This window comes from Hippoglossus hippoglossus, chromosome 15, assembly GCF_009819705.1.
Source record: "Hippoglossus hippoglossus isolate fHipHip1 chromosome 15, fHipHip1.pri, whole genome shotgun sequence".
Lineage (NCBI taxonomy): Eukaryota > Metazoa > Chordata > Actinopteri > Pleuronectiformes > Pleuronectidae > Hippoglossus > Hippoglossus hippoglossus.
In genome coordinates this window covers 12,994,101-13,007,397 of record NC_047165.1, presented here as the reverse complement: position 1 = coordinate 13,007,397, position 13,297 = coordinate 12,994,101, and the positions used below count along the sequence as shown (strand labels likewise).

Below are 13,297 nucleotides of genomic sequence, written 5' to 3'. Positions count from 1 at the left end.
CGGGAGGGCGTGGCGTCGCTCTGTTGAACTGTGAGCGCAGCGCCGTGAGGAGGCACAGGTTTGGAAACACCGACCCACGGACCGGCTCACTCCGCTGGGACCTGACCGCCCTGTGGTGCACACTGACCGGCCTCACTCTGCCGCCGGCATCGGAGCTGAGGCTTCCAAGCGCTCACCCGGTAAATCGTTTAATTTAATACCCCGCTACCAGCCGGGGTGCTGGTGTCATACGTCTCCGAGCTAACCGGTCATTAGCAAGCGATGCGCAGGGGCCTGCTTCTCCTGGATGCCCAGCTGAGGTTACCGACAGGACACTCCGCCTAACAGCCGCCCAGAGACTGCGAGTTCTGCCGGTGTAGGCGTCCGACACCGGCCTCACGATCCACACCCGCCACCGTTCGTCCAGCCCCGGACTTCATGCTAGCTCCGTGCGAGGCTACACTAGCTAGCTAGCTAACGGTCTGTGTGCAGGTTGAAGTGTGAAGACAGACAGGACCGCAGCCTCCAGCTCCCCGTGTGCGTGCGATGGGTCTGCTGTCACAGGGCTCTCCGCTGAACTGGGAGGAAACCAAGAAGTATGCGGACCACATCAGAAAACACGGCATCATCCAGTTCCTCAACATCTACCACAAGGTGAAGGAGCGGCAGAGGGACGTGCTGAAATGGGGCGATGAGGTGAGAAGTTGTGGGGTTTTTTGTTTGTGTTGTCTTTCTACTCTTTGAACTGATCTGGGAAAACATATCCTCTGGGGCTGTTATTCATAATAACATGTGTCTTCGGTCAGTCATGAGACGTCTGCATGATGCAACAGGGCTATTGTGTTGATACAGAAAACGATTCGTCTGATCTCAACGCTGAAAACTGTATTTCATGCAAGAAACCCAGCTTAAATACAACTGCAGCTTTCACTGTTGCGTTTCTGTCACTGACACTTTTCCCATTATGGGACAATGCTTCAACTCTCAATGAAAGAAAAACAGCATTTAGCTTCAATACAGTTGCGCCTTTCAATAGCAAGTTGCTGTTGTTGACATGTTTCCATTCAGCATCAGTTCTGTAGTATTGATACAGAACGTATGTAATTGCTTCTGCTCTCAGTGCAAGAAAATGTGCATTTAGCTTAAATACAGTGATCAATGCTGTCGTGCTGTCATCAACATTCTTTCCATGATGTAACAGTGTAACAGTAGTATTGTCTTTTGAAGCTCGTTTCTGCTCTTAATGCAAGAAAAATGCATTTAACCTAAATATAGCTGCAGTTTAAATGTTATTTCGCTCTCATTGATATTTTTCCCTGATGCACACTTTTGTTAAACACATTACGCTTAAATGGTGCAGTTTTCAATGTTGTGTTGACATGTCTCCATTATACAATAGGCCCTGTGAGCTGATTGAGAACGAGATAGTCAAATCAATTGTTACAGGTGAAAACAGCTCTCTGTTACAACACCTGTGATAACACTGTATTTACACACTGTTGTCTCATTCAATTCTTAATAGACTCAATGTTACTACACAGGGTGGATGTCTACATCAGTCATTCCCAAAGTGTGGGCCGCGGCCCCCTGGTGGGCCGTGAAGCCACTGCAGGTGGGCCGTGAGAGGTCATCAGAAAATAAATAGATAAAAAAGTTTCAGATTTGTAAGTAAGCGTTGATTACCACCAAACATTTACGATTGATTTTTAAAAAAGTTATCATCACAGGTAATGAAACAAAGACATGAGATTTAAATTCCACGTTGTTCTCATTTTATCTGACCTATATAGCAGGTGTCGTTGTATTTGCTGACCGTCACATTAACACTTGAACGCATCCTTAGTGGGGGAATCATAGGTGAGGGAGAACTTTGTTGTGTGCTGGGTTGAGCAAGATGGAGCAGAGGAAAGCTGCTGATGACGAAGGGGAGTCAGAAAGTCAAACTGAATCATTCAAAACTAAAAACTAAGTGAGGACCTTTTAAAAATACGCCGAGAGAGCATCGGAGCCAGCTACGCGGCAACATCCCCCCTCTCATCGGGTGAGTTACGGGTGACACAATGTCACTTCACGCGATGTGTGATTCAATATCAAGTATATCGAGATAAACTGCTTGAGGTGTCAGACCAGAGGAAATCCAGTGTTAATGTCAGTTTATGGACATGTGATAGCGAGCGTTTTTTTTGGGGGGGGGGGGCTTAAACGCCTTAAGTATATTTGGTTATGCCTCAAATGTGTTTGTCTTCTCCCGGATATTCTTGTTGTGCTTGTTATACAAACAGCAAGAATATATTTTTAACAATACCCTATTTGCACTTCATGTTTTTTTTACATTGGTTGCTTTGCAAATTGTTACGCTTAAATGTGGATGTTATTGGATTTGCACTGCATATGCCTGTGTTCATATACAATTATTTTTGCTATAAAATTAATAATATGTATGATTCTAGTCCTGTGTGTGGATCATATAGTTGTAATTGTTGTGATTAAAGGTGTGGGTGGGCCGCACACATTTTTCAGTTTTCAAATTGGGCCGTGGCATTCTTAAGTTTGGGAATGGCTGGTCTACATATCCATAAAGTTATCAAACTTACTTAGTAATGGTTGTGTAACAGCCTTTTTTTTAATTCATATTTATATTGAGTATTACCAATCATTCAGCTTCCTATTAACTAATTCCTAAACTACTAATACAAAGTATTTGGCTTTATTTCAGTCATAGGTCCATATTGTTTATTAGGACATATTTTGTAAAGTGTATGTATATATATATTTTAATATAAGTAAAATAACAAAATACAAGTTAACTTTGGTGAACATTTGACAAATTTTAAATTAGGTTTTTTTCAATTCAACTTTAACTGTTCTATTCACTCATAATTGTGTTATTTTTTTATATTGGGGATAGTTTACTGTTTAGATAAATCTGGAACTGGAAAAGAGCTTTAAAACAATATGAGAACTATTATTTGCTGTGACATGGCCAATAAAGGCCATAACAAGTTCAAAGTTTGTTAGCCCATATCTCCTTTAATTAGGATCTGAGACACATGAAATTTCAGTTCTTTGAATTTCTTATGTGACCAAATCAGCTCGCCAGATTTCAATAAGATCTGTGAAGGTGCTGTACAATAGTGTGATAATTAGATATGTAGTTATCCCCATCCAGACCTAGTGTAGTCCAAGTTAAAACCCTTATTACATTGTTTTGTCAGTTTATCAACACATTATCTTATACATGAAATTCCCCAACACAGCTTCAAAGGTGGGGATATTGATAGTTGCAAATATGTGGCTGTGTTGAAATCTTGAAAACAAAACTCTAAGCGTTTTAAGTTTTGATCTACAACCCACATGGGCTTCACATATTTTCTACTGCTTATAGTTTTTACAGCGCTGCCACTGCACATTGTCCTCATCACATAAACCCTTGCAGATGATGTGACCGAAGTATCGTAACTATGTTCACTACATATAGGACTTTGTCTGCCATAAAGAACGAGATGTTACTTCTGATCTATGTTTTAACAATCATGATAACACTCTTCAGAGTTAAATGTCCTGCTGCACCCCGCAGCAGCACTGTAACGAGACAAAAAACTGTTATACAGCATGTTAGGATAATTATGCTTGCCTGTCGCATGTCGCCTGTCGTGACTTTCTTTTTCTTTATTTATGACCTTCACAACAGTTTGCATTACTAGTTTTTGCCCAACACCAGTCCTGTAAAACGTCAGCGTGCTAAAGCTCCAACAAAGTGTTTTGATTTGGAACAATGTGGAATGCTGTTGTTATAGATTAATCCCTCTTTCAGACAGGGGATTACAGGGGTAGCAGAGTCAAAGTCAAGGAAACATGACTGGTGGATTGGAATTGATGTGATGGCGTCCCAGTCTGATCTTGAAAATGTTGGTTTGCTGCTGTCGTCTGGTGTATGAAGTTAGACATGTATATGAATGCAGTGTTTGACTGTAATGTAATCTTGTGTGTGTTCTTTCTCTTTGATGTTAAATGTTTGTCTCTAGGTTGAGTACATGCTGGTGGAACTGGATGAGAAGGATGAGAAGGTTCGACTCGTCCTGAATGGCAAAGAGGTTTTGGAAACTCTCCAAGACCAGGGTGAAAAGATAAACCCCAAGTATGTAAGCTTTCCACAGCCCACGTGTGAACATTCACCTCGATGTATTACACATTTTAAAAGTTGTAGCTGTCTTTATACTGTCACTTTTAAACAGGGGATATTTTCTTTTCTTTGTGGTTACAGTTTTGTTTCCACCTTGTTTTTAATGGGCTAGAAATATAATTAATTAAATTCTTAATCTGAATGACATTCAATAAGTAAATGCCACACTTCAATTACCAACAGATAAAATGGGGCTGAAGGACACACGGACAAAACAGATAATAGTATCTGGCTGACAGACAACTCTGCTCCTTTCCTTCAACGGCCGCTCCTCGTTATCCTTTGTCACTCTCCGTACTCTCTTGTACTCCACTTGCTGCTCACTTTGCAAATGCGCGTTCTCTGAATTCTGAATCAAATGAACAGAGACAGGTGTATCTCAAAACGCATCATACATGTCTTAGCTGCCCAGATGAGGGTTGTTGTTGCCGCCAAATAGGCATTCCATAATAGTTGTGTTGTAAGTGGACTAACTCCAACTATGATGCCTACGCAAAGACACATCACAGCGGCGCATGTACGATATGAACACATGAATAATATACTATAAATAAATAAATAAATCGATTTTATTTTTGTGCTTCTTTAAGCTTCAAAATCAAATAATAACCACCTATGACAGCCTGTAAAGGGTCACATGTGTTTCAGGAGTCACAAGTGAAAAATGGAAGGAAGTGGAGAACAGCAGAGTTAAGCAGCATTTCCCCTTCAGGCAAACAAACAGAATTTGCCTATAAGCCTGAATACTGCTGACTGGCCATTTGACTTTCAAAGTCAGCATTCATCGTTCATATTACATGTGACCAATGATGCACTACACAAACAATTGTGAGTCATTTTAACACAATACTGAGGAATTATTAAAAGCCTTTACCTAGTCTAAGTCGAGAGAAGCCAAGATTGAAGAGTTGTTGATGGTATTGTGGAGTTGTTTTAAAATTCTTTCAGAAAGTAAACTTGTTTATTTTACCTGTCTATTTTACCTCCGTGCCTCAAATGTTACCTACCTAGCAAGTAACTTCAAAAGTTCACTGGAGCATCAACTGGTGTGTGGACCTTCTCGCCTTCTGTTTTAAAATTCTTCCCATTTGTAGTGATAGTGCTCACTTTGAGCCCAACATTTGTTACACCCTCTTTTTTTTATGCCTAAACATGATTTTATTTATCCCCGGAGTCAACATTTTTTGAAGCTGGTGACCTGAATTCTTTGTGAAGTGCAAGAATTTCACTAGAAGTGTACAGACACGTATGTGCACTTCAAGTCACTTCAGATCAAAGAGCACAGATGATAAACTAGGTAACTCGGAGAATGTAACTCGGAGAATGTAACTCGGCAGAGCACATTCCTACACCAAGCTCCAACAGTCCCCTTAAACTCAACTGAGCTGCAACAAATTGCACACACTCATAGATATCAGTCCCCTAAAAATGCCTGATATTATTCATCTAGATCCATGAATTGTTCCCTGGGAAATAAGTGAAAATGCCCCAAAAAACTTTAATGTTAAAGAAAGGGACAAAAACTGCCAGGATCCGCCTCATTGTCCAGAACTGTGCCGAAATTGAATTGGTTCTTTCGTGTCTCCTGCTTCCACCAAGTGGAAATTTGCTGACAAACAAACAATCTAACAGTGTTAACGTTTTACAGTAGTTTGGCAGATTAATTCCAAAAGGTCCAGAGTGTACATTTGAGGTTAAGCTAATTTGCCTGAGGACGGCTGTGAGTGATGAGGATCGGAGCTCCACATAGGAATGTAATTTGCATATCAAAACTATGGTAGCTTTCCTTTTTTTAAAGGGTAGTTCTCTGCAGGCAGTGGAAATGTGTTTGTACAAGCTCATGAGTGTTAAGCTTGCTCTCTGCCTATGACGTCTATGTAAATCTGTGAAGCCAACTTCACCCAGGGTAAATACCAGTGACAGTGGGAATAGTAGAGCCGATGCATTCCTCATTACTGCCCCTCTGTCGCCCACACCACCGAGCACGCTCTGAAGCACAAATACGTCGAGTTAGCTCGTCCCGCCAAGACTATGGCTGATATACAATAAGGTGAAAGTGGTCAGTTTATTTTATCAGAAAGCTTATTGATATAGTGAGCCTTTTTTATTGTGGCCTTCTTATTGCTGGCTGATAAAAGTTTAACCTTTTCACAACACCTTTTATATCCCTGCAGTCACCCAACGCTCTGGAGGCCAGAGTACGGCAGCTACATGATTGAGGGAACTCCAGGGCAGCCGTACGGCGGCACCATGTCAGAGTTCAACACTGTGGAGGGCAACATGGGGAAGAGACGACGAGAGGCCTCATCTGTCCTCAGCCAGAACGAAACCCTCTGCACCATCACCTCATTTCCAAGGTACGCAAGTTCATACTGGGATAATTAACCAAAACGGGTTGAAAGTTTGATTTCAACCGTCTCCTCTCCTCTCCTTTTACTTGCAGGAAAAGTATAATTGCATTTTTCTCTAATTTTTTTTCACACACTTTTCAATCAAGTGATTCACCAAATTACAATCACAATAATTAATAAAATATCGCATTCCTTAAAAACCACTATAGAAACTTGTAGAGTGCATGCATACCTCTGCCAACAATTTCTGCCATTTAGATTCACTACATCTGGATTTTTTGTTTGATCTGCACCAAATTGCACACATTCATACATATCACTCACCTAAACATGTCTGATTTTCTTCATCAAGATCCATGAACTTTTCTCTGAGAAATCAACAAGAATGTAGGAAAAAAATCTCATAATGGTAAAGAAAGTGGAAGAAGAAAATCCTGGACCGGCCCCTGATTCTGAGCTGCACCAAAATTCAGGATCATATTAACGTTCAAATAGTTATTTTATGTCAACACTGTATTGTAATACTTTTACAATATCCTTCAGCTGTTGGTGTAAGGCACTGCAGGATTGTGACTGTGGTACTTTTTGTTAGGTTTACAGATTAAAGTAGCTTTTAGTTGAATAATATGATTTTGGTTTAGTTGGGGTCTTTGGTTTGGTTGTTAGTTGGCTTGTTTGCTAGCTTTTTATATTCACTTTGGATTTAAGGTTTGTGACTCAACTGTGACGACGAGCAATGATTTCAAATGTGTGTGGGTCATTGTATAGAGAGCTGGTGAATAATGAACAGGAAGTCGAGGTCAGAACAATCTATGAGAACCTCACACCAGCTAAATACTGGCTACTATTTGATGGACCATATATAATGACATGAAAAGGTTTACCTCACAATGAGTGTGATTAGCTTCATAAAGACTAGTAAAGGGGCTAAAGTGTAGCGTGGTAAACTGATAAGAGTTTAATAATTATCCCAGCATACTCTAATTTGAAACGTACATTTAAAATGTAAAGTCATTGTAAAGTGAAGTTATCAGTGTCCTGGCAGCAATGGTTTATAAATTTATAGGAAAAAAGGATTCAGGATTACATAGCACTTTCCAGACCTAGAAATAAAATGCAATGATGCAAATGCATACAAATGGAAAAATAGTATTAAAACAAAGCAAGAAATAAAAAAACAACAGTAGGAAAAGATATAGATAAATTAGTGGCGTATAATCTAAAGTGTTTCTGTAAAACCATAGCTATAGATTGCATGTCTTTTAAATCTCATTTCCACAGATAAGAACATGTTAGTGCATGTTGTGATCCTGTTCTGTCAAACCAGCTCCATTATCTCTGAAAAGGTCCTGGAAAATGATTTATGGACACGAGTAGGAACCCAGAAAATGAACATCCGCTGTAATATTCCTGTATGTTTCTGTCCAGGTCAGGTTGCCCAGGTTTCACCCAACCAGAGCACCGGCCAACTCCTGTGGAGAAGGGAGTGTCGAAGTCACTGTTTTTCCCAGATGAAGCCATCAACAGACACCCAAGATTCAGGTATTTGTTCATGCTAATAACCTCAGCATGTGTGTATGTTTGCATTATGGATACAGCAAAAAATACTTAAAAAAATTGTGTGTGCATGGATTTGCTTTTTCAGCACCCTTACCAGAAACATACGTCACCGAAGAGGAGAGAAGGTTGTGATTAATGTGCCAAGTAAGTCGGAGTTAAATAAAAAATACAAACAGTATCACAACCAGTTATTATGTAATAAAGATTTTTTTTTAAGTACATTTTTCAGTAAGATTGTGACTTTTGATTAAAATGCTATTCACTTTTCAAGTTCTCCATCAGTTGAAATGTTATACAATGCAGATTATTGCAGTGGTAAATAAATAAGACTCGGAATAGAAATAGAAACTAGAAAATAAAGGATTTTTCTTTTTTCTGTGTTGTGTTCCAGTTTTCAAAGACAAGTGCACTCCATCTCCGTTTGTGGAGGACTTTCCTGAGGACGACGGCGAAGCGGCGAGGGCGGCTCTGCCCGATCATATCTACATGGACGCCATGGGCTTTGGCATGGGCAACTGCTGCCTGCAGGTACTGAACAGAAATGATGGACCAGTGTGGCGTCCCTAAGACTTTGTAGCCCTTTAGCGATGTTTTTGTTTTTAGCGATGAAGACAGGGTGATGTAACATGCACTGTTAAGCTTTGTGTGACTGCTACTTTACAAACCCAATAAGTTATTTATTACTTTGTACTTCAGCCTCGTCTTTATTGTGCTGCTGCAGGTTACATTCCAGGCATGCAGCATCGATGAGGCCAGGTACCTCTATGACCAACTAGCAACTTTCTGCCCCATTGTGGTGAGTAGGAAATATAACATGGTCTTCCTCTTGTATAATATGATTCATTACGTCACGTCTTTTTCAGCAGGACTGTAACTTATGTAGATTTACAATATATTTTATGTATGAAACGATTAAGACTTTAAGGATCTGACATTGTCTCTAAATGGCAACAAATACGGAGTTCCATTTTAACAGCACTTAAACAATCCTCTCCTCCAGCCTTGATAAAGCCAGACAAGATCCTCCTCAAGGTCGTGACCAAGTTTACAAAGTGCATGAAGTAGTTGTTGGTAAATCCAGCGAATCCTTTGACAACCTTAGAGGCCTGGTCTCATGGTGTAGGTGAAGAAATTCTGCCGAGATGTGCAACGCCACCGGCATCTACAGTTGGACATCGGTTCAGGAGTCTTTTTCGACTGCTGAGCTATGGAAAAACTTTTTTTTTAAAACTTAATGCCAGCATGAAAAGTAAAGTACATCTTTAAATGTAATACAAAAAAACAAATGTTTATATATTTTCAAAATAAATAACTAGAAGAGGTTGATGAAAGAAACAGGCTCTGACTTTATTGTTCCCATGACGTCTACTGAATATTGTTTTTTCTCCTCTTTTAAAGATGGCGCTGAGTGCTGCCTCTCCCTTCTACAGAGGCTATGTGTCAGATATTGATTGTCGATGGGGAGTTATTTCTGCCTCGGTGGACGACAGGACACAGGAGGAGCGCGGGCTGAAGGTGAGCAGCTGGAGCTGAAAAACAAACAGTCTCCTTATTGTGCAAACTGTTTGAGTCAAAAGACAAAGACTTCTTGGGAGTGTGCTTTGCTTAATTTGACCTCTAGTTACCCTAGTTTTTCCCCTGCAGCCTTTGAAAAACAGCAAATACAGGATCTTCAAGTCGAGATACGACTCCATCGACAGCTACCTGTCGAGCTGTGGCGAGAAGTACAACGACATCGATTTGACGATAGACACGGAGATTAACGAACAGCTGCTCAGTGCAGGTACGGTCATCTGGAAAGATGGGGGGGAGAGATATGTCTGAAAACACATCCATGTTGTCATCTATAGGAATATGTGAAATAAATGAAAACTTGACAGTGAAAATCCGTGATGCTTGTAAAGTGATGATATGAATAATCATGTCCCTGTGCACAGGTATCGACAAGCTGCTGGCCCAACACATAGCGCACCTCTTCATCCGAGATCCACTCTCTGTCTTCCAGGAGAAAATACACCTGGATGATGAAAACGAGTCTGATCACTTCGAGGTAAAGTTTCCATTTTACCTCAAGCTACTTGGTAGAAGGGAGCCGACATTGCAGACTTGCCTTCAGCATATCTGAATATTTATCTTGCATCATCTGCAGAACCTCCAGTCGACCAACTGGCAGACGATGAGGTTTAAACCTCCACCCCCGAACTCTGACATCGGCTGGAGAGTTGAGTTTCGCCCCATGGAGGTAATATAAACAGCTTCAACACCACCTACAGTTGTAATCTTGGTTTATTATTTAAAGACACAGTCTATCAAGTACATAAAAACTTGAGTTTATTTTAATGTTTTTTGTTTTGTTTTTTAGGTGCAATTAACTGACTTTGAAAACGCTGCGTACGTGGTGTTTGTCGTGCTGCTGACCAGAGTGATCTTGTCTTATAAACTGGACTTCCTAATCCCTCTGTCAAAGGTGAGTACCACTGATGATTCTACCAATTATATGAAGGGAAATTAAACTGACATCAGGGTGCTGCTTCAGCTCTGTCATACAGAACACACTTTTCTTTCTTTAGGTTGATGAAAACATGAAAGAGGCTCAGAAGAGGAATGCAGTCCAGGAGGGCATGTTTTACTTCAGAAAGGACATTTTTAAAGGTGAGTGAAACAAACCGCTCGATGCTTATGGTCAGTTTAGCAGATGAGAGCAGCTGGTAAACTTGTTACGTCCACCAATAGGCTGCAGTACGGTGCTGGACGGCGCCTCTTCTGCTCAGAACGGCTTGGAGACTGATGGAGGCGATAATGAGGAGTACACGCTGATGAGCATTGACACGATCATCAATGGAAAGGTGATAATCATCTTGTATTAAATTACTTGACTTAGTATTGATGATATCTGTGCCCCATGTTGATCAGTCCAACTCTTAAGTCCAGACTGAAATGCCTCTACAACTACTGGATGGATCGCCATGTAATATCATAAAGACATTCATGGTGTAATTCCAAGGCAACAGGAACTTCTTACTGGAAAGATATTTTTCCACCTGGGGAAAAGATTCACATAGTATCCCCATACAACCCTGCTCGCTCTCTGAGACCCTCTGGCAGGGGCCTTTTAACTGCTCCAGACTCTGTCAGACTAATGGGGGAAGAGCTTTTGAAATTCAGGTGCTATGGAACACGCTGCCTGAGGAAATACAGCAGGCTGAGTCAGTAGCTTCCTTTTTAATCAAAGCTTATCCCTGATTTAATATATTTTTAGCTTTTATTATTGTAATGGGTGGTCATGCTTAAGTTTCTGTCTCATTTAATATGTTTATTCTTTTATAAGTCTGTTGTTATTTGTTTTTATATTTTATTATTTGTGAAGCACTTTGTAAACTTTGTTTTGAGACATTGTTATCAATGTTATTATTAAAATGGCTGCAAAGTCTCTAAGAGTATTAACTGTTTAAAAAGTAGTTAATTTGCGCTATTTAAATGCGTGTGATGCTAGCAGTGCTCGTTACTATCTTTGAACAAGTCTGAACCCTCTGGTCAGAGTAATGGCAGACTGTTGTGTTGTTCCCGGCTCGAAGAACTCCCAGCTGTGCCTTAGCACATCCTCACAGAGCTGAGAGTTTGGCTCTAGATTTATCATCTTGTTTTGAAACCAAGATTTCTTCTGTTTTCTTCTGTCACCAGGAGGGAGTTTTTCAAGGGCTCATCCCGATCCTCAACTGCTATCTGGAAAACATGGAAGTTGACGTCGACACCAGGTGCACCATTTTGAATTATCTGAAGCTCATCAAGAAGCGTGCCTCAGGTGAATATGCAAAAAAGGTTTTAAACTTAATTTTAAACCATGAGAGAGTTTTCCTCTTTATGCAGCTTTAAGTCTGAGCGCAACTTTGTCTTTTCCCAAAACAGGCGAACTTATGACCATGGCCAAGTGGATGAGGGAGTTTGTCGCGACGCACCCGCAGTACAAGCAGGACAGCGTCCTGACCGATAAGATCAACTACGACCTCTTCCGCAAGTGTGACAGGATCGGAAAAGGCGAAGAGCAGTGCCCGGAGCTCATCGGAAACCCCGTTAACAAGTTTAAATGAGGAAACACTGTAGAAAATATTTTAAACACACGCATGTGAAGAGAGACCAAATGTATGGCTCAGAGCGTTAAGCAGTCCAAGTGTAAGAGAATGCAAAACAGCATGTGTGTGTTGTAAAAAAAACAAAAACACACCTGTATGTATATATATATACTGTTTCAGATTTTTATGATTATACAAAATTATTTTAATAGGGTTAAGACATACAAAAAGGTTATGTAATAGAAATCAGATGTGTATTTATTTTTCTCTGGAAATTCAGCCTACCTGTGTGAGAATGTAAATGTAGCTAAGAGTTGTACAGTAGTCTGCTGCTTTTAGTCTTGTTCTGTAAATACTGTATCTCTTCTCTTTACTACTTTAACATCAGAGGCTTTTCTGCTGGATATGAGCTTTCTTCGCGTTTGGTTGATTCTTTTTTTTCATACTTTTTTTTTTTTTCTGCTGACATTGTAGTGGGACCTTGATGGTGATGTTGCATCAACTTGGAAATGGTAAACCATTGTTTGCAATGTGATGCTGCTTCATAATAAATATGTACAACAGTAAGTTATTCACTTTTTTTTACATGATTGTTTCACCAGTGTGTTTTCTGAGCCACCACAACGCATCATCATCATCATCAAAAAGTCTATAGATCACTCCATCTAGACACTTTAGCATCTTGACTGACAAGTCTCTGCAGTCAGCAGATTTATATGTATTTGAGTGTAGTGAAGTAACCAGAGCAGTACAGACAGTGAGGACATTGCATTATGACTGTTATCACAAAACTTGAAATTAACTTGTAAATAAATCACACTACTATGTTAAGGGATTAAGTCCAGACACTAAGCTGTTGAGACATTTGGGTTCCTTTGAGAAACCTTTATCTGCTCCACATAGGTCAAAGGTCAGGGTCTGTCAGGGCAGAACAGCTGGAGCAGTTAGAACTGGTCTACATACTGTAAATGCATTCAGCTGAAATAATACATGAATTTTATGGTTACATCCCTTGCAGAATGCTAACTGATTATTTATATATATATATCAACATGCTAATGTTTGCCTATTTGCATAATTATAGCTGAGGCTCATTAATTCTGTGTTATTTCAGTTTGGCAAAAAAAAATACATAGAAACGCCATTTCGCTTAA

General features: G+C 40.1%; 1 protein-coding gene across 1 annotated transcript; it reads left to right on the top strand.

The window, feature by feature from the left end:
- On the top strand, positions 1-12,710 carry gclc (glutamate-cysteine ligase, catalytic subunit). The gene is made up of 16 exons (XM_034609620.1): positions 1-675; positions 4,005-4,117; positions 6,337-6,519; positions 7,942-8,055; positions 8,159-8,217; positions 8,465-8,601; positions 8,795-8,869; positions 9,472-9,588; positions 9,718-9,856; positions 10,011-10,123; positions 10,223-10,315; positions 10,436-10,540; positions 10,644-10,725; positions 10,807-10,919; positions 11,755-11,875; positions 11,980-12,710. The coding sequence occupies exons 1-16, from the start codon at positions 526-528 to the stop codon at positions 12,159-12,161; spliced, it is 1,896 nt and encodes a 631-aa protein (XP_034465511.1). The 5' UTR covers positions 1-525; the 3' UTR covers positions 12,162-12,710.
- Positions 12,711-13,297: the final 587 nt, after the last annotated feature.

What these genes read in the sequence shown, in the direction of transcription:
- gclc (XM_034609620.1), top strand. Translation starts at nt 526, where the DNA reads ATGGGTCTGCTGTCACAGGGCTCTCCGCTGAACTGGGAGGAAACCAAG. An exon ending in AGGAGGAGCGCGGGCTGAAG is followed by an intron (nt 9,589 to 9,717) that starts GTGAGCAGCTGG and finishes TTTCCCCTGCAG; the next exon opens with CCTTTGAAAAACAGCAAATA. An exon ending in ACGAGTCTGATCACTTCGAG is followed by an intron (nt 10,124 to 10,222) that starts GTAAAGTTTCCA and finishes CATCATCTGCAG; the next exon opens with AACCTCCAGTCGACCAACTG.